The sequence below is a fragment of the Schistocerca piceifrons genome, chromosome 6, assembly GCF_021461385.2.
Source record: "Schistocerca piceifrons isolate TAMUIC-IGC-003096 chromosome 6, iqSchPice1.1, whole genome shotgun sequence".
Taxonomy (NCBI): Eukaryota; Metazoa; Arthropoda; class Insecta; order Orthoptera; family Acrididae; genus Schistocerca; species Schistocerca piceifrons.
In genome coordinates this window covers 298,068,010-298,090,655 of record NC_060143.1, presented here as the reverse complement: position 1 = coordinate 298,090,655, position 22,646 = coordinate 298,068,010, and the positions used below count along the sequence as shown (strand labels likewise).

The 22,646-nt window shown below is 38.1% G+C and overlaps 1 protein-coding gene across 1 annotated transcript in view; it reads right to left on the bottom strand.

The window, feature by feature from the left end:
* LOC124802903 (beta-galactosidase-1-like protein 2) overlaps positions 1 to 22,646 on the bottom strand; it is a 93,441-nt gene that overhangs the window by 9,835 nt on the left and 60,960 nt on the right. The window contains exons 6-10 of the mRNA XM_047263967.1: positions 10,595 to 10,747; positions 9,288 to 9,434; positions 6,453 to 6,640; positions 4,052 to 4,299; positions 3,058 to 3,270 (exon numbers count right to left, since the gene is read on the bottom strand). Of these exons, the coding sequence (XP_047119923.1) occupies positions 3,058 to 3,270; positions 4,052 to 4,299; positions 6,453 to 6,640; positions 9,288 to 9,434; positions 10,595 to 10,747 (949 nt within the window). The remainder of the gene's footprint in view (positions 1 to 3,057; positions 3,271 to 4,051; positions 4,300 to 6,452; positions 6,641 to 9,287; positions 9,435 to 10,594; positions 10,748 to 22,646) is intronic.

The following is a 22,646-nucleotide window of genomic DNA, read 5'->3' as shown; positions in this document are numbered from 1 at the left end:
CCTGAGTTCCTCAAATAAATGTCTGCAATGTGATCTTGGGTAGGCTCCAGTTATTATGCTGATTACACACTTTTGTGCAATGAATACTTTCTCTCTTAATGACGAATTGCCCTAAAATATGATGCCATGTGAAAGCGGTGAATGAAAATAGGCATAGTAAGCTACTTTACTGATATGTTTATCACCAAAAATTTGCAATAACCCCAACAGCATAAGTAGCTGAACCTAACCGTTTCAGCAGATCATCGATGCGTTTCTTCCAAATCAATTTCTCATCAGTGCACACACCCAGAAATTTTGAGTATTCTGCCTTAGCAACAGACTTCCATACATAGTCTATATTTATCAATGGTGTTTTGCCGTTTACTGTACAGAATTGTATAAACTGTATTTTCTCAAAATTTTGTGAGAGTCCATTTGCAGAGAACCACTTAATAATTTTCTGAAAGGCATTATTTGAAATTTTCTCCTCTGATTCCTGCTTCTTCAGTGTGATTACTGTACCTGTATCATCAGCAAAAAGAACTAGCTTTGCATCTTCATAAATACAGAGCAGTAAGTCATTAATATATTTTAAGAAGAATAAGACTGAATTGCAATAAGACTGAACCCTGTGGGACACCATTCTTGTTATCTGCCCAATTATGAAACTCTCCTGGTTTTTGCAGACTATCTGTACTGTTAATTTCAACCTTCTGCATTCTTCCAGTTAAGTATGAATTAAACCATTTGTGCACTGTCCCACTCATACCACAATACTTAAGATTATCTAGAAGAATTTCATGATTCACACAATCAAAAGCCTTTGACAGATCACAAAATATCCCAATGGGTGATGTTCAGTTATTCAATGCATTTAATATTTGATCAGTGAAAGCATATATAGCATTTTCTGTTGAAAAGCCTTTCTGAAAACCAAATTGACATTTTGTTAGTACTTCATTTTTACAAGTATGCGATGCTACTCTTGAACACATTACTTTTTCCAGAAGTGAGATTGGGTGGCAGTTGCTAGCATCAGACCTATTCCCTTTTTTATCCAATGGTTCAACAATATCATATTTCACTCTATCTGAAAAAATGCCCTGTTTTGGTGAGCTACTACATATGTGGCTGAGAATCCTACTTATCTGTTTGGAATGAGCTTTTAGTACTCTGTTCAAAATGCCAACAATTCCATGCAAGCTTTTACTTTTGAGTGAATTTATTATTTTCCTAATTTCAGTAGGAAAGGTGGGTTGAATTTCAGTTTTATCAAATTGCATAGGTATTGCCTCATCCATGTATAGCCTTGCATTTTCTAATGACTGGCTGGATGCTATTCTCTCTACAACACTTAAAAAATTATTATTAAAAATATTTTCTACTTCTGACTTTCTGTTAATAGACTTATCATTGAGTTTGAAAGAAATGCAGTCTTTCTGTCATCTCGGTTGCCCTGTTTCCCTTTTAACAATATCCCAACTTGTTTTAATTTTATTATCAGAGGTGCTAATCTCAGACATAATTTTATAATGTTTCACTGTTTCTCAGTCATACTCCTTCTAACTATAAGATACACTTCCATTTTCCGTTGACAAAATATTTTTATTCCTTTAGTAAGCCATGGCTTTTTAAATGGTTTCTTACAATTATATTTCACTGCTTTCTTAGGGAAACTGTTTTCAAATATACTCATACAGGTATCATGAAATAGGTTACATTTTAAATTACCATCAGGTTCCCTGTACACTTCATCCCAGTCTAACTGTTGTAAGATCTTCCTAAAATCTGCAATTGTTAAATCTTTAATTGAACACACTATATTTTGGTGGACTGTTTTGCATTACTGTAAGGAGCTATGTCATATACTGTAACTAGCTGTGCATCATGATCAGACAGACCATTCTTCACAGGAAAAGTTTTTACCTGATTAAATTTATTGTGGTCTATGAAAACATTTTCTATCAATTTGCTGCTTCCCTCTACCACCCTAGCAGAAAAATCAATAACTGATGGCAAATTGAAAGAACCAAGTAATGCTGCAAGGTAAAACTTTCTATCAGACGCTTTCAGAAAATCTACACTGGTATTCCCACAGACAATAATTTTCTCCCCTCTGTCTGACAGATAGCACAACAAAGAATCCAAGTTTTTCAAAAAAAGCTGAAATGTAATGCTATGCTGATGCTGATGCTAAAAGTAATGCTGCAAGGTAAAGCTTTCTATCAGACGCTTTCAGAAAATCTACACTGGTATCCCCACAGACAATAATTTTCTCCCCTCTGTCTGACAGATAGCACAACAAAGAATCCAAGTTTTTCAAAAAAAGCTGAAAATTTCCCAATGGGGACCTATACACATCTACAATTACAAAAGCATCATTATTTACTTTAAGCTCACAGGCACATGCTTCTATATGTTGCTCTACACAAAATTTTTTAATTACTAAATTTTTCTCACCATTATAGTATTAACATATATCACAACTTCTTCTCTCTCAATGATGTCTCTAGCTACATGTGCTGAAGGCTTATACCCACATACATTTACCTTTTGCATATCTGTGACTAAATGATGTTCAGGCAGGCATAGTACCTTACATTCATTCCACCCTCAGTTTCTAAATCTTCTAAACAAACAAGAAGCTCAAAAACATTTTTTTTAATCCTCTGGAATTCTGATGCAATATACTAATATTATTTTTCACTGTGCTTTTATGGGAATTTTGTGACATACTAACATTATTTTTCACTGGACTTTTACAAGAATCTTGTGGTATTTTAACATCTCTAGTATCTACCTGTCTGATATTCTCATTAAGCTTAATTTCATTCAGTGTTAATCACTGGACACAGATATTAGCCTAAAAAATATTTTATCTACTAAAAAGTTTATACAATTATTTAATTATTACTACTGAAAAGTTATAGAAACTCAATTTCACAATAATAACTTCACAACTTTTGGTTTTTTTTAAAACTCCATTTATATGGACATGTGATTATCTTCTGTGTCCAACAGCTGAGTTTTGTGATAGCATATATTCCATGAAAGTGCAGTCACTTTTAGACTCACCTCTGAAGCCATTTCTTCTTGAACTGAAGAGCAAATATTTGCCAGTCTGAGAGAGCTGTCCCATCAATCAGTACAGGTCCTGACACAATTCCTTTCTTCTGATCAAAAGCACCACTGTTAAGGCTTCCATAGTTATTGCGTCCCCAGTTCTCAACTAGGATGTCCAGTGTGTGTGATGCACTGGCATCTGCACTCAGCGTTGTGCTGGCGTTACTGTAAGGATTTCAGGTAGGAATATTATTTAAACAATGATGACAAAATCATGTGATTTTGTGATGATATTTTCATAATGAAAAAATAATTATTAGATAGATTAACCAGCCTTTGAAGAATGCCAGGCAGATTAACTTTCAGTACTTAAAAGACATGCAATGCTGATATGTATAGGAAACTCAGCGAAACTCTATTGAAATGTTAAAAAATGTGTGATCAAAGAAGAACTGAATGGATTTTACTTGGTCACAAAAGAATGACTGCACATAAAAATTAAGCCCTTATGTTAATAAATGTTGTCATATAGATGAAAATGTTTTCATTTTGAGAGTGACAAAGGTTTAAGTGTTAACTGTCCACTCTAAGAAGACTGATTGTGCATTGGCTTTGGGAGTCATTGCTTAGATAGAAGTCAGAAGATGGTGTATGACTTCAATCCAATATCTCTAGTTTCTGGTTGCTACCAACCTTAGCTGTCCATACTTTGTGCAGACAATATGTCCAACAAAGATATCAACAAAAGTTTACTATTTCAAACTGAATTCCATACATTGTGTCTGTGACATTTAACTCTGCACGTTATGTCTGCTCCTCTGGTATATGAGCATGTACATAGACAAAATGAACACAGCATCATATGGTAGCTAAGGGTGACAGACTGGCTACACTAAGAAAGCTTGCAGAACTGACCAAGACCACTTGAATTCTATTGAAAAAACTGCTCCCATTGGTCACTGGACTAGGAGTCTTCTTCTTAGAGTGAACAAATAGTATTCATTACCTTTGCTCCCAAAAACCAAAGTTGTTCAACTGATCAGTTGACGTCAGTGGTTCAGTTTTACTTTCTCCATCAACAAGAACTACTGCAAGATCTCGGACATTACCAATAATTTGTAACACTGAGCTCTCTCCAATTGTTACACCACTCTTTCGGTAAAGCACAAAACCATAACTTTGTCCACTGCCATTGTTGATGTCAAGAAGTTCCATAGGCATAACATCAGTTGCATCAACACGATCCCCAGAATCCTAAAAACATCAATATATCTGGTATCACTTGCAAAAGAATTCTGGTATATATTTGTAATAAAAAATCATAAATTATACAGTCATCCACTACCTCACACACAACCACACAGCCACCCAAGTGCAAACTTCCACAGTCATGTTCCTTCCAGAAATTTCCACTACAGTGTTTCCAGCTCACAATTGGAGGCAATGGGCTTCATTTCTGCACAAACTATATCAATGTATATTTATCTTGACATTATGATGAATAGTTTTACTATGTTCTTCCTGTTTTACTAAATAAATTGTATAATTTACCATTATTGTTGGCATATCTGCTACACAAAAGGAGAATCCACTTGAAAAAACCTTTAATGTGCTAATCAGCAGTACTAAATTTTTACTGCCTAAAGGTAAGAACAGGTCAATAGTTCTGTCACCACAAAAAAGCAGAAGTTATTGCTTTTATCAAGGAAAAAACATGGTTGATGGATTAAAAACTAGTTTCTTTCTTGTAAAATGAATTAATACAATGTGTAATCTTGATTTTCGGTTGTATTCCAGCGCTTAGTGCAAAAGCTTTCAGAAGACTGTGCTAAAGATATAACTATGCATGTACATGCTAAAGATCAAAATTAAAATTTCTATTCATTTGTTTTCCTGTACGTAGGTCTACTGAGTTGTATGGTTCACTTGGGGCATCAACAGACAGCTGGTGAGGATTATGTGTTTATTAACAGTGTTGTTTAGTTGTCACAGTTCATTACCTTTCCAGGTAAGTAATGCAGTCTCACAGAGATAAATTAATTTAATTTATATGCAGCATATCATTGTGCTTTTGCACATACATCTGTATCTGAAAAGAAACACTTGGGAAATAAACCTCTTGGCTTTGCATAAGGAAACCCATGGAACTTGCTTGGTGATTTAGGAAATTCATTTGTTCATTTACTCATTGTGTATTGTAAATCCTCTCACAAAGGAGATGCTTCAGAGATGTAGTACGAGTAAAATTATGCATTAACAGGTAGAAGCAGCCACTGTGAGAAACTTGTGTAAAGTATACCACCAACAAAATGAGAATACATCTAATCTACTCACATAGACAATATTATAAGAATTACTTCTAGATTATTTTATATATAATGTATACATATATTAGGAGAGATGCAACTGCTTTGAAAGACAGCATTCTTCAACTCCTACTTCCTACTAAGCCTTTATGTAACTTAAATGATTTCAGACATTATTATAGTTGTCTATATACTGGAAAAGTTAAAAAAAAGACCCATTGAATATAACATTAATGTCACCTGGAATTACACCCTTAAGTCTCTCAACACTGCATTCTTTCAAGTGTGTATTTTACAGAGACATTGAGAGGTGCTTATTGATGAACCTTCTTTGGCCTCAGTTCTTGCGATTGTTTTGATATGGGTCTAATGGCTCCTCCACCAGTAGTCTGACCACTGTTTTCTTCAAAATGTGCATTTACAGGGCAATTTGAGAGGTGCTTATTGATGAAACATCTCCCATATGAGCAACACAATCTTTGCAACTTCTATATGTATAAAATTCTTCCCCCACCCCCACTCAGTTTTGTAATTGTCACTTTCTTACTCTTTGTTTTACTGTGGTCCCCCAAATGTTCCTGTTTTCCTCTCAACTGCCTCCCATTGCCTCCAAATGTCCTCCTTACCCCTTCCCAGTTACCAGATGCCAATTGTAACTGATCAGTGTCATCATTGCCGTGGTGTGAGGTTATAAGTGGAAGACTGTGTATTTAAACTAGAGAAAAGTCCCTCTAAATTAGTTAAAGCAGTATAATAGTATATGTGTCTACACACCATGTAGCAGTGACTCATTGGCTACCTTTCATCATTTTTTCCTATCAAAGATATAATATTCTTAGTCCAAAAAGTTAGTTAATGATTGCATATTCTGCTGTACTATGAAAACTTAGGACTGAGTGGTAATGTGAGATATGATACATTTTATCTTTTTTTTCTTTCTTTTTATTTAATTTAACTATTGTGACAGTAATGCCTTAGCAAGATACTAAATCCAGCACACATATTTGATGGAGGGTTAATGATATTAAAATTGGTTGTTGTATTTCTTTCATCTGAGGCTACATTTAAGATAATGACAAAAGTAAAAGCAGATAAGATTACCACTTGTGCAGCTAATTCATCCAAACTCAACTGTCCAACAAGTGGAACATCAGCATATGCCAGTTTATCACTCTCTTTTGGAGCTTCTGCTTTGAGGAATTTCTGGGGTGCATATTGCTCCAAAAGCTCTTGCACTGCTGTGTATTTATCTGTGTAATCACCAGCCTCAGAAAGTGGTGCATCATAATCTGAAATCAAATAATAAATGCTGTAAAATTTCTTTGCACATGACTTCATAGGTAGTGCCATGTATTAGAAGCTACAATCACCAGGATGTATATTCAGATAACAGTTTCTAGTTTCTGACAGATTTATGACATTCGAACATTCTTGAATGAAACATTAACATGCTAGTAAAATCACCTGTTAGAAAATAAGCACACTACTTATACAGCTGAGAAGAAAATTCCATCTGATCACTAACACTGATCAACTGCTTAATATGTGCAGGTTCTTTTTCTACTTTCAGAAATCACTCAGCAAGGACTTTTGTAATGAGGTGTGCATAATAACTGTGTGCTATAGCCTACCACGTTGCATGAGATTGTTTTTTCTCTGCCTGTGGATGGTAACGTATTGAGCAATAAGATGTCCAAGTCTGTCAAGTGACTGATAGTATTCATACACAGTGGACACTCAAGGGAATGAAAGTCTGCATTGTGGTATTAACATTTCTCCAAAGGAGGTCAACAAATTTGAAATGTGTTTCATTATTGTAAAATGCCATCACCATTTGGTGAAAAATGAAATACTGTTGGATCTGCTTAGTCTGGAAATAGGTAGTGATACTCAAATTCAAAATTTTTCCCAAATTCTTTATGAGTGTCTAGCCATGTTACATATACTGGTTTGCTTTCACATGATATTTTGTCTGGCAGTATAAGCTCATCCACTATTTTACATAGAGAACCTGATGATGGCATAAAGGAATGTTAAAACTGGTTGCTTTGGGAATAAATCAGAGATGAAAAACAACTGTTCATTTATTACTGGCTGGTTATATCAAATTCATGATGTAATCCTCTATAGGGAACAGAGGCCTAAAGTCTTAGCATGGGAAGATACTATGCACTGGACAGTTAGTGCAATTGGCGTGCACTACGGACACTACTTCTTCTTTGGGAGTGGAGAGAGGTATGGGGGGAGGGGGAGGGAGGGAGCCCATATGCCTGAGTGTCAGTATGTTATTAGACTGACATAACTGTCCTCATGAGTATCAATCACAAGACCCACTAGTTGTTTTAACAGTCAAATTTTAATTGATCCTCGTGTTGATTTCAATTTTATGTCAATTCCTCTCTTGACACCAGTTCTGATACTAACCAGCTACAGTAGCACATAAAAAAACTACAAGTACAGCCATTACAGGATCAAGGTATTCTGAAGTCCATTATACTTAACATCAAGAAAATGGTTTACCCATAACTACCTCTGCTTACTGATTGAATGTGACTGAATGTTTCTTTCTTTGTAGGCTTTTGTGGATAGTGTTAACATCCTTGATGATTTTTGTTATATGGACATTAGCCGATGATCTAAGATATGTTTCTGTGTCTATTGTTTTGTCTTCTAATGCTGGAGATGTCATCATAGGTTATAGAGCTGCAGTTCTGTTATTATATACAAACTGTTCAGCATGCTCAGCTTGTTCAAGTTTGAATCTACTACCTGCATCTCTATAGCTTGTGAAGATATATCCTGCATCAGAAGACAAATTTTTTGACACAGAAACATGCACTATACCATAACCTAATGCTCTCATTACAAAAATCACATCTCATTATCAAACATCTCTAGATGACATTAATTTAGTTGTTTAATCCCCAAAATATGAAAAATGAAACTATAAAATTAATGAAAGTATGAAACATTTTTGTACTCTTTAGGAATTTCCACAGTCCTGATTTATTCAGAGAATTTGCACTACTACTGTTGTCACAGGAAACTGCTTACAAAATTTGGACACCAGTGGCTTATTTTCAGTTCAGCTCATATGACAAGGCAACTAACTAGCTAGATGGAAATAGAGTTAATGCAGATCAGATGCCAGAAAGTATCTGCAGTCAGAAGCTGCAAGGCAGAACAATGTTCATATAATTGCACTGTTATAATTAGGACTAACTAGTGTTAACTTTATATCTTTCAAAGCAATGAAATTGTAATTCACCTGTGTGTTTTGTGCGTTATGTTCTAATAAACAAACCAAAGAATGACTTATGTTTTCACAATGTAATTTCATAATGTCTACAGGGTTCCTTGGTGTAGATGTGAAGTGTAAACCATAACATCAGTTGATTCAACAGCTGTTTCAGAAACTCTGCAATTTGGATCCTCCTCTTAACACCAGTTCCTTCTGAACTAAATAGGTCAACACCACACATCTAACATATCCTCTGTTCTTGCAAGCCCACTCCCATAAGCTTCCATTAGTCCACTCTTCAGGAATGAGAACCGTTAGTCCACTTTTCAGGGATGAGAACCCCATCTGGTAAGTCTCTCCTGACCCAAGTTCCTGGGTGATTTCACCAAACTCTTCCCATTTTCTAAACCTCATCAGTCCTCTTCTTTCATCACTCTTCCTTCCCCTTCAACCCTTCTGCCAGAAGAGGAAGCACTGGCTCTGAAAGTTTGCACATTTTCTTAAACTTTATGTATGTTTTCTCCTGACACCACTTGGTAAGTAGATTTTTTATTTATCCAATTACATCATGTTTTCAGAAAATGATTATTTTTGTTAATATTAAATTTTGGATAATGAAAACATATTTATTTTCATTGTACTGTTATTTTATATAATAAAATATCTAAGTGTAAAAAAGAAAGATTCATACATACCATAGCTGCTAACATCTGGACTATAGGTAGGGAATGAAGAACCAATATTTGCTCCATTCATGAATCCAAAGCTTGTGCCTCCATGGAACATGTAGAGGTTGAAGGATGCAGGATATGTAATGATCCTCTCCAGGACATCACGGAAAGCTTTTTAATAAAAAAAAAACAATGTTTTAGATAGGTGCCACATAGAAAAGTAATTTTAATTATACTAGTTCATTGTACAGTGTGTTTGAAATATAATGGAATTAGTTGTTCTTCTAGGAATCAAAAAGTGATCCCTGGCACTGGCTACAACTCCAAACATGTGTTCTGGCATCCAAGCTGGTCAAGGCAATATGCACAGACATAAGACTTCCTATAAGTGTCTGATGGGGATGACTACATCAATTGTCAAAGTATTTTGCGTGAAAATGGGATTTCAATGCAGACTAAATTCCCAAAAGTAAGCTGTCTGCCAAAGATGCCAACCAAAACTCAGAAATAAAAAAGATATATTAATTTAATCATGTTCAAAACCTGCACTGACCAGTACTGCATGTATCAGGCAGTGTTCAAATGTATGACAACATTTGGCCATTGGCTTCAAAAGCATTATAGTGATTCCTGCTTATCCCAAGGATTATCCTTTGCAATTCTGCATGCTCTTTTTAGCTCTCTTCTCCACTGTTGCTTTGGTGCAAATTCAATGCTTTAGATTACAGCAACTACGTAACAACACTGACCATCAACCAGTGAATAACTGATACTATCACTACTGGCAATATTAGGGCCATCTATTTTCCATAATTTATTTTCAGTCAATCTCACATTTCCAACGCATTTAAATTAAATATGAATCATGAGCTTTCATGACCAATGGCTATATATTAATCTTATTTGTTATGCATTTTGTCACCTATTTATTATCACTGTTTTTATCACTCACTGAAGTCACTACTTTCATCTCTGACAATGTTGAATTGCACCATGGTTTGGAGTACATGTTAAAGTGAAACTGTAGGTGAACCCCCCCTCCCGCCGCCCTCCCCACCTCCACCATAACTGGCTGGGTCATGCCTACTAAAGCACTTTGGTGTTCAAACTAATCTTTGGATTGATAGTTTTACATTTCAATTATTCTACAGCTAAACTTGAAACTCTAAGAAATCGTTCAGCAAGTATGTTACAATTTTTCACCTGAGAATAGAAAATAATTTCATGTCACCTATTAACAAGTTGTTTAAGTGTTAGAACATGCAGCATTCTTATCAGAAACAAATGAGCAGTGAACTAACACATGTTATTGGTTTATTTTGAACACATACTTTCTACCGATGTAGTTGAGTGACTGCCTTGCATCCAGTGGTCATACCATCCTGACCAGTATTCCATGACCATTGATGGTTTATCTGGCTGTAACTCCTTCAGCCTGTCAAGCTGACCCTCTGGGTTGTCCTGGAAATTTGCTGTCTGCAACACTATTAGCACAAAGAATTAATAATCTGCTTTGCTTAAAAACACTGTATTTGCTTTTAGGGTTAATATGATGCTTGAAATCTGTGGGTGGAATACAAATAATGGAAGCAACAGAAGTAACCACTCACCATTTAGTGGAGGCTTGAGCAGTCAGCAGGCACATAAATGAGACTGAAAACATTACTGAACTTTCAGTCAATGTCCTTATGCTGAACTGATGAACAAAATCACATGTAAATGCATGACTGTGTTATCCGAGCCATATATGTTGCCTGGGCACCGCAGCCTAAAAGCTCAGCTACATTTTCAGTCTTGTTTATGTGTTTGTTGACAGATCGTCATATGATCACAGGATTAAAATGTCCGTGCTAGATGATGGAAAGTGCTAGTGATGAACGCAGTACATGGTGAATGTTCCTGTACCAGTATTACAAAAAATACAGCCATTTGAATTGTCAAACATTTATAGTTTTACTGAGTGGTATTGTTAAAACATATTAGTCTTGTTCATAAAACATTTATTCCAGTGATTCTTACACTACACTCTCCTTTTCAAGGACGCTTCTGTTGTCATCTCGTGAATAATCTTCACCCTTTACACTTTGTTTACAGTTGCCATGGACAGGATTGAAACACTTTCAGTTGATGAATTGTATATCAGTTTTCTGGCACTTGCACATATTGCCAGGTATTTATTCACAAATTATTCATGCTGTCATCCCCAGTTAATCTTCAAGTACTATTATGATTGTGTTTCAACTTCTTGACTGGAGGTGCTCTGCATACTAGGAATGCAGAACAGCTTTTATTTTATTTCACACCTCGGCAATGTTGCCATGTAGGCTGCTGTAAATAATTTTGGTACCAGAAGATAGTCTGAAGATTGAAACTAGTAGTAAATAAGGAATTATTTATCAGCAGATCTTGACAGCCGAAATATGAGATTTTTAAGATACTTTAACACCTCCAGTTTTCTACAAACTAATGTTCCTGAAGCATTTTGTGCTACTTGTTTTTTTTCCATCCATAGACAACAAATATTGTGTGGATGTTGCCCAGATGTACATGCAAATTCATAGGAAACTATAAATGTTTGACAATTTGTAGTAACACAGAATAATGCAAGATCATATGGTACATAGTAACACCAAATAATACAGATTCATAAAATACATAGTAAATCAACTTTATATACATCTATGCTTATGGTATTATAACTCCATAGTCTGTTTTCCATAGGGCTTTACTTTTGTCCTCCCTAGATAGCAATTCCTTCTATACATTACATTAATTAGGTGGAGATTTTTCATCACATAACAGCTGTCCCTTACTAATGCAAATAAAAAAAGGTTTAGGGGTGAGAGACAGTATTTTCAGTTTTGCCTTAATACAAACATTCCCAGAAATCTTTATTGGCCTAAATAGTCATTTACAAAGTAGAAACATTGTTTGAGTAGAAATTTTTAAAATTCTGCTGTAAATTTGTTTTCATCTTCTAGCTTTCTGATGTTGACTGGAAGTCTTGTGTAAATTTATGCCTTTGAGTGTTTATTCCTTTTGTTCGCCGAGTATATAGAGCTGTGCTTTTTCAGTTATTGTAGTTATGGAAGTCAGCATTTCCTTGAAGATCTACAAGGTGGGCTGTGACAAGTAAAACACATTTGTATATATATAGGCTGAAGAATATTTGAGCACCTGGACATCACAACACGATTCCTCACATACTAACAATACAAAAATGTTTGTCTAAAATTTCATCCTGTGCATATATCCAGCAGTAAATGGACATCAAAGCTTGGCAATCTGGCAACACTGTAAACACATGTATGGTAACCACCTCTGTCAGAAGGTATGAACATTGCTGTGCAGTTGATGCAGTGGGTAGTGTTTTGGGTTAGCATGCCAGAGATATAGGGTTTGATTCTGAATTGAGGCGAATTTGTTTTTATTTGCTAAATGTAGCCTGCATGGTATGGTATCTGGCATCTTAACTGTCATACAGCAATTACAGCAGATCTTTTATAAAACATTTGCACTTACATACTATGAACACAGCAATGGGATTACAATTGTTTTCATCATAGAAGCGAATATTTTCACACCACTGCAGCTAAAAGATTCCAAACATTTTTTTTATGCACCTTCCCCCAATAGCCCCATTGATGAGTACCAAATTTTAATTTTGCCATGTTCAGATCCACTAAATTTTGTTAGGGATGTACTATGTAAATGTTGGATGATGTTGCTTAAGAAAAGGTTTATGTGGCAGAATGAAACTGGCAAATAAAAGTAAATATGTCTCGACCCAGAAATGAACCCTTGATCTTTTGCGTGCTAACCCAAAACATTATCCACTGCACCACCTCACCACCTAGACAATGCTACCCCTGTCTGCTGGTAGGTAGTAGGGGTAGTGGGGGTATGGAGGAGGCTGGGGAGAGGAGGGTACAGGGAAAAGGTGGAGAGAGCGTAGTGCAGCTAGATGCAATCAGGAGGCTAGATGGGGAGGTGGGGGTATGGGGTGGGGAGCAGCAGGGTGGTAGCAGAAAAGGAGAGAAGTAAAAAGACTGAGTGTGTGTTAGTGGAATAGAGAGCTGTATAGTGATGGAACAGGAACAGAAGAGGGGTTAGATGAGTATGGACAATGATTAATGAAGGTTGAGGCCAGGAGGATTACGGCAACATAGGATATATTGCAGGGAGAGTTCCCATCTGCACAGTTCAGAAAAGCTGGTGTTTGTGGGAAGGATTCAGATACCACAGGCCGTAAAACAGTCATTGAAATGAAGAACATCATGTTGGGCAGCGTGCTGAGCAATAGGGTGGTCCAGCTATTTCTTGGCCACAGTGTTTCAGTGGCCAGTCATGCAAACAGACAACTTGTTAGTTGTCATGTCCCCGTAGAATGCAGCATGGTGGTTGCAGCTTAGCTTGTAGATTGTGTGACTGGTTTCACAGGTAGCCCTGTCTTTGAGGGATAGGTGATGTTTGTGACCAGACTGGAGTAATTAGTGGTGGAAGGATGTATGGGACAGGCCTTTTACAGGGATATGAGCCATCAGGCAACAGGTTGGGAGTAGGGGTTGTGTAGGGATGGACGAATATATTGTGTATGTTCAGTGGGCAGCAGTATATCTTGTGTGAGGGGTGGAATGATAGTGGGTAGGACATTTATCATTTCAGGGTACAGGAGAGGCAGTCGAAATCCTGGGTTGGGTTGTTTTGGGGGAGGAGACCAGACGACGAGGTCATCGGTCTCATCAGATTAGGAAAGGAGTCAGCCATGCCCTTTTGAAGGAACCATCCCGGCATTTGCCTGGAGCGATTTAGGGAAATCACGGAAAACCTAAATCAGGATGGCCGGACACGGGATTGAACCGTCGTCCTCCCGAATGCTCGAAATCCTGGCAAAGAATGTAATTCAGTTGTTACACTCATGGGTGGGAATGTTCCTCTGTGGCTGGATGGTGGGACTTTCGGAGCTGGTGGGTGACTGAAAACATAAGGCGCCACAGATCTGTTTTTGTACAAGGTTGGGAGTGTAATTATATTCTCTGAAGGCCTCAGTGAGAGCCTCAGTATAGTTCAAGAGGGACTGCTTGTCACTACAGATGAAATGGCCACTGGTGGCTAGGCTTTATGGAAGGGACTTATTGGTATGAATCGGTGGCAGCTGACAAAGTGGAGGTATTGCTGGTGGTTGGTAGGTTTTATATGGACAGATGTAGTGATCTACATCTTTGAGGTGGAGGTCAACTGCGAGAAGGTGGGCGGTTAGGATATAGCATATAATTGGTCACAGTGAGTGGGAAGGCAGTTGTTGGTCTGCAATCTGTCAGGTGCTGGGAAAGCTGTAAGGCCATGGGCATTAGTTATGTTAGTGTAAAGGGAGACATTAGCGGTAGTGATGAGCAGGGCACCATGTGGTAAAGGAACAGGAACTGTGGAGAGTCAGTAAAGGAAATGTTTGGTATCTTTTATAGAGGAGGGTAGGTTGTGTGTAATACAAGGTAGGTAGGTGTTGGTCTACAAGAGTAGAGATTCTCTCAGTGGGGCCACAGTAACCAGCCACAATGGGGCACCCTGGGTGGTTCGATAGAAGGCTGGAATGCAGTGAGTGAGGAGAGCAATGGATTCCAGGGAGGGGGGGGGGGGGGGGGAGGGAAATGGGTTCCGGGATGGGTCTAAAGATTTGAGGAGAGACTGGAGATCCTGCTGGACTTCTGGAATGGTGTCACTTAGATGGGTTTGTAGGTGGATGAATCTGACAGCTGACAGAGTCCTTCTGCCAGGTAATGCTTATGATAATCCTTCCTTTAGCTGGTGGATTGTTGTTTGTTCTGCGGAAATAATGTTAGTTTGCATGTTGAGGGATTTGGGGAAGGATGGTGTGGCAAGGTTTGAAGTTAAGAAATTCTGGAAAGTTAACAAGAGTGATTTTGGGGCATTATGGGTGGATCACAGTTGGAAAGAGGAGTGAACTGAGTCAGGCAGGGTTCATCATTGGTCTGGTTGAGTCTGATTGGTAGGGTTGGTGGCAAAAAAGTGTTTCCAGTGTAGGGGTCAGGAGAAGGAAAGAAGGTCTTGAACAAGTCTTGCATGATCTAATTTTAGAATGGGGCATAAGGTGAGATCTTTGTAAAGGACAAATTCTGTGGAGCTAAGGCTTTTGGAGGAAAGGTTCATGACTGTGTTTTAGCTCTGTTTAGGTTCTGGATTCTGTATGATGGTGGGAGTGAGTTTTTGGGGGTCAGGTAAATGTAGTAGGTCTGCGAGATATGGTTTGTCAGCTATGAGGGGACATGAGAGAAGTTGTTAGGTTGTGAGATGGTGAATAGTGGTAGTCCATGGCAGGAGTAGGAAGTGAAGAGGGTGGAGAGTTTTTTGAGGTGATATTGTGCATGTTGCTCTAGCTTCTGGAGGACAAGAGTTTCAATGTGTGTTATGGGATGCAGGAATTTGGGATACCATTGCAGGAGAATTTTGTGGATGGAGAGAAGTTATTGCAAGGAGGTTTGGGCTTGATTGATATGGTTTTGCAGGGCTATGTTGGTGAGGGTTAATGATTGAAAAAATCTGAACAGATGGTGGTAATTGTGGAACGAAGGGTGGCAACTGGAATTGGGTAATTTAATGGTTAGGCCATTTCTGTGGATTCCATGAGCCAAGAAACACTGCAGGAACAATATGTGGGACTGGGTTCTGGCTAGCAATAAGGAAACTTTTCTGTATTGATGCAGATGGAGGGAACAAGGATTCATGGTGGTGGATAAAAATGCATAAAAATATGTAATAATGTAGAGTTACATCCAAAAAATTCTCAAAAATACACTCAAACACATTGTAAAAATTATGAAAAGGATGAAACAGATGAATTAATGGAAAATACAATGAAAACTGATGGAGTAGACAAATAGGGAAAGACGAAAACCAACTGAAATTGGTGTGAAGACACAATGAGATGAAAGAAAACATAAATAAAAAGGACACAAAAATTCTGAGTGATGAAAACAGAAGACTCAAGCTTAAATTGGAAGAGAGTGGTCATCAGGTATGTCTTAATATCCCCAAACCTATGGAAGGATTGCCAGAAAGTGAAGCTATGACTAAAACGGCTCACAAAAGGCCTATCAGTAGATGGGTACCTGTAAAATCGAAGGGGAGCACTTACAAACATATTAACAATAAACATAGGCAGGACTTTGTGTTACCATTAAATAACAAATATAATTCGCTTCAAAACACAGATGACATGGAAACTGTATCAGCACACTCATCTGATAAGGTGGTACAGGACTCTCAAAACTTAATGAACAGCCAAGTAAGGTATAAGAAAAAACGTAAAATCAAGATTTATTCAGACAGTTACGCCAGAGGATTAGCAGCTATGTTAACGGAAAGCGGACCTCGTGTGATTAACAAGTTTGAAATAGAAGGTACCGTTAAATCAGGAGCTGGTTTACGAGATGTTTCAACAACAATCAAGAAAGAAAGCACAGTCCTCGCGGACAGAGACTTTGTAGTGGTAATGGCCGGAGCAAACGACGTCAGCAGAAACGAAAGGAAGATTGCTACTTCGACACTGAAGAAGACTCTCAGAATGTTAACCCACACCAACATGATTGTTGTTAATGTTCCACATCTACATGATTTGCCTCAGTGGTCATGTGTGAGTAAGGAAGTGGAGCAGACAAACAAGGAGTACAAAGCTATATGTAAGCACTTTAAGAATGTTTCCTTAATTAACACCAGTAGTTGTAGCAGAGAATGGCGTACCAAGCATGGTCAACATTTCAGTTATCTAGGTAAATGTGTTTTAAGTGATACAATTATTGGAACAGTATTGGATAAGCTAGAGAAGGAAAAAAGGCCAGTAATGTGTTTGGATTATGTTTCAACTGAGATGGCAAAAAACTTGTATGCATAGACCAGGTTGGGTGTTCTAGTAACATAAGGACACAACTTGGTCAACTTTCATGCAGTAACAGTAGGTCATGTCAACTAAGAGAATATGCAAAAAAAGAAATTCCTAAAGTAGAGTTTAAAATATGCTACCTCAATATTCAGGGCATGGCAGATAAAAACTTAATTGTCAACAAATTTTCAAATGAAAACATGATAGATATTCTATGTTTAAGTGAACATTGGTGTAAAGAGGATGAGCCTGGGTACAAAGTATTGGATGATTACACACTACTTAGTTGCTATTGCAGAAAACACCACTTACGTGGTGGGATGGCAATATATGCAAAAACACCTGTTGCACCAAACTGTGGCAGGATAGATCTCAATACCCTTTGTGATGAAATGCATTTTGAAATGTCAGGTCTAGTAATTGAGAGCCATAAGCTAATGGTAGTAGTAGTGTACAGGCCACCTAGTGGTGACCCCCATATCTTTCTGGAGAAACTTGAGGAACTCTTAATGTACATATGTATACCGAAATGGAAAAAATACAGTGTTGTCATTGGAGGGGATATCAATTCAAGTTTTTAAGTCCTGCAGGACAGAAAAACTGTGACAGAGCTCAAAAATGTGCTTCGACAATTTAACCTGTACTATGTTAACTGCAAACCTACCAGAGGCTCATCCTGTCTAGACAATATATTTACAAATATTAAGAGAACTTGTATGTCCACTGATGCAATTAGTTTCCCTTTCTCAGGCCATGATGCAGTATATCTTAGTCTTAATAATGCAACATCAGACTGCACCAAACCAGAATTTAAAACTGTGATTACTAGACCAGTGAGCAGAGAGAGGATGGATAGGTTTAGACATGCCCTCACTTATTTCAGTTGGGACACATGTTTTATTAGGCTTCAACACTGTTCAGCTGATATTGTATTCACAAAGTTTTTCTCCGTCTTTTTAAATGTATTTGAAAATAACATCCCTTTGAAAAAATGTACAGTAAATATTAGTAGTGATTACAAGAAAAGGAAAATGAAGGAATGGTATACTCCACAGTTAGGGCAACTGAAAAATACTGTTATGCTGTATTCTAGTCGGTACAAAACCAGTAAATCAGAACTGTATAAAGACCTGTATGCTAAAGCTAAATGCAAGTATAGGAAGGCAATAAATGAAGCAAAGAAACTGCATAACATAGTAAACATTGAAAAATCTAACAATAAATGCAAGAAGGGCTGGAGTGTAATAAACTCCATTGCACACACTAAACACAAAGAGGAAATTGCCATTACCCCAGAAGAATTTAATAAATATTGCATTCAGTCCATTGAAGAAATTAGTAGTTCAATAATCAAACCACCTGAAAATGCACTTAGTATTATGGACAGCTGCTTTGAAAAGCTTCCCCCAAGCACCTTCACTTTCACAGAAGTGAGCCCAAATAATATCCTAAAAATAGTGAAAAATTTCAAACCTTCAGTTAGTGTTGACTACTATGATATGTCATGTAATTTGTTGAAAGATGTTACTGATTGTGTGATTTATCCTTTAACCTTTTGTGTTAACAAATGCCTAGTTGAGTAAGTTCCCCGACATACTAAAAATTTCTAGAGTTGTGCCCATATACAAAAAAGGGGAGAAGAACTGTCCCGCTAGTTACAGACCTATATCCATAACCCCAATTTTTTCAAAAATTTTAGAAACGATTATGTATGAGCAAGTTAGTGCCTACATGGGTAAACTAAATATAATTAGTGATAAACAGTTTGGATTTAGGAAAGGTAAATCCACAACGGATGCAATGGACTCCCTTGTAAAATTAGTCCTAGATGTGTTCGAGGCTAGGGACTATGCCCAGGCTACATTTTGTGACCTGAACAGACAGAGCCTTTGACTGTGTAGAGCATGACACTGTGCTGAATAAGCTAGTTTACTATGGTTTTGATGACAACAGTATAAATATGTTCAGGTCTTTTCTAGAGAACCGTCAACAAGTTGTGTGCATTGGTAGGGAGAAATCAAATTTGGTTAATGTTAGGTACAGAGTACCTCAAGGGTCGGTGCTTGGACCTTTACTGTTTGTACTAATGATTAATGACCTGCCCTTATTCATAAATTCTCATACAATATTGTATGCTGATGACACAACTTTTCTACATAAAAGCTCTGATCTAGGTACACTGAAAACACTGACCAAAAATACCCTTGCTCAGTCCTCATTATGGTTCAAAGCTAATGGCTTCTTTCTAAATGAAAACAAAACCCAGACACTTTACTTTAGCCTCAAAGAGACTCCTAACTACCAGGAATTAGAAACTGTTAAATTTTTAGGTGTTAGTAATGACAATAAACTGATGTGGGAACCACACATTAAAAATATATTGGCTAGGCTTTCAAGAGTTATTTATCTAATTAGAAATTTAAAAAGACATGTTCCCAATGACTATGTGAGATCAGCTTATCTTGCCTTCTTCCAAAGCATCATCTCTTATGGAATTTTACTGTGGGGTAGTAGCTGTCATGTAAATGACATTTTACTTTTACAGAAGAAAGTAATAAGAATAATAACGGATTATGATAAAACAGAACATTGTAAACCTCTGTTTGTTAAATTGCAGTGTCTTACAGTAGTAAACTTATTCATCTACAATGTTTTAATGTACATTAGGAACAATGTGTCTAATTTTGTGTTGAGAAGTGATATTCATAGCCATAATACTAGAAACAGAACATCTGTAGATGTACCATATCATAGATTATCAAAATAGCATAACTCTTAGTGGTGGGGGATGGAAAAGTGCTTCTTGTGGGAGTGTGCTGGGATGAGATAGAGAGAGGGGAGGGCAGCTAGGTGCAGTTGGGAGGTTAGATGGAGGGGGGGGGGGGGGGAGAGGGTAGCAGAGGAGGAGAGAAGTAAAAAGACTGAGGATGCATTGGTGGAAGACAGGCTGTGTAGTGCTGGCATGGGAACACAAAGGGGGCAAGATGGGTAAGGACAATGATTAATGAAGGTTGAGGCCAGGAGGGTTACAGGAATGTAGGATATATTGCAGGGAGAATTCTCTCCTCTGCAATTCAGAAAAGGTGGTAAGGTGGTGTTGGTGGGAAGGGTCCAGATCACATAGGCTGTGAAGCAGTCATTGAAATGAAGAACCTCTTCTTGGTACATATAGAGGAATCCTTCCTAAACACTCACAATCCCAAACCCCTCACCTAGTTCACATTCATTGATGATATCTTCATGATCTAGATTGAGGGTGAGGACCCCTATGTGCATTTCTCCAGAACCTCAACACCTCTTCCTCTATTTGCCTCACCTGGTCCTACTCAACCCAACAAGCCACCTTCCTCGAAGTTGACCTCCACCTCAAAGATGGCTACATCAGTACATCTGTCCATATGAACCCTACCAACTATCAAAAATACCTCCACTTTGACAACTGCCATATCAAGAAGTCCCTTCCATACAGACTAGTCACCTATGGTCATCCGATCTGTAGTGATGCGCAGTCCCTCTTGAAATATACTGAGGGTCTCACTGAGGCCTTCACAGACCATAATTACCCTCCCAACCTTGTACAAAAACAGATCTCCCACACATTATTTCAAGTCACCCACCATCTTCCAAAGTCCCACAAAGTGGAGTATTCCCCTTGTGACTCAGCATCATCCAGGACTGGAACAACTGAATTATATTCTCTGCCAGGTTTTTAACTACATCTCATCATGCCATGAAATGATAAATGTCCCACCCATTATCATTCCCATCCCTCCCACTGTGGTATTCCACTGACCACTGAACCTACACAATATACTTGTCCATTCTTATACAACCCCTGCCCCCTACCCCTTGCCTCACAACTCATATCCCTATAATAGACCTAGATGCAAGACCTATCCTGTACATCCTCAAACCCCCGCCTACTCCAGACTGGTCACAAACATCACCTAACCCATCAAAGGCAGGGCTACCTGTGAAAACAGTCATGCAATCTACGAGGTAAGCTGCAACCACTGTACAGCATTCTATGTGGGCATCACAGTTAACTAGCTGTCTGTCCACATAAATGACCACCAAAAACTGTGACCAAGAAACAGCTGGACTACCCCATTGCTGAGCATGCTGCCCAACATGACATTCTTCATCTCAATGACTGTTTCACAGCCTGTGTCATCTGGATCCTTCCCACCAACACTAGCTTTTATGAACTGCATAGGTGGGATCTGTCCTTGCAATATATCCTACATTCTCCGAACACTCCTGGCCTCAACCTTTGGTAATCATTGTCCTTACAAATCTAACACCTTCCCTGTTCCTATTCCAGCACTACAAAGCCCTCTATACCACCAGTGCATCCTCGGTCTTTTTACTTCTCTCCTTTTCCACTACCCTGGCTCCTTCCCCTCCCCCTTCCATCTAACTTCAAGACTGCACCCTAACCTCTCTTCAACTCGTCCCCGTATGCTTCCACAAGCAGCACTTTACTGCTCCCCACCTGTACCCTGCTACCCCTCCCCCTCCTTGCCCCAGCCTCCTCCTTAGCCCCACCATCTGGTTGCCTTTCACATCATTTGCTGCTGTTCACAGTCCGGCTTCAGCTGCCAGAGACTGAGATCATGTGTTTGTGACTTGCATTTGTATGTGTGTGTGTTTTGTCTATTTTTGACACAACCTCAATGGCTGAAAGCTCACTTCCGACAGTCTTCTTGTTGTGACTATCTGTGATTCAGCATCTCTGGTATATGGTGAGTAGTAACTATTCTTTTCATAATATTGTTATATTCCAACCCGGATTTTGATATGAGATATAACAAAGGACTTTTTTTTGTTCATCATGAAGCGTTGGCAGGAAAAGGGAAGAACCACTGGCGTGGCTATAGACAGCTGGGATGGAGCAACTGCCATGTTGTCATCTGGCAATGGTGTTATCTGGATGCGTTATACTGCTCTCACTGCCACTACTTCTCAATCAATTATCTCCTCAGATTGCATCACAAGGCTGAGAGGACCCTTTCCCTCTAGCACCATGGAAGTTACTCCATGATGTCTTAACAGCTGTCCTATCATCCTGTCCTTTCTTCCTGTCAGTGTTTTTCATAGATTCCTTTCCTTGCCAATTCTGCGGAGAACCTCCTTATTCCTGATCAACTCTTTCCACCTAATTTTCTATATTCTTCTGTAGCACCACATCTCAACTGCTGTGATTCTCTTCTGTTCCAGTTTTGCCACTGTCCATGTTTCACTACCAAACAATGGTGTGTTCCAAACATAAATTCTCAGCATTTTTTCCCTCAAATTAAGGTCTATGTTTCACATTAGTAGACTTCTCTTGGCCAAGAATACCCTTTTTGTCAGTGCTAATCGACTTTAAATGTCCTCCTTGCTTCACCCACCATGGGTTACTTTGCTGCCTAAGTAGCAGAATTCCTTAACTTCATCTACTTCATGATCACAAATTCTGATGTTATGTTTTTCACTGTTCTCAT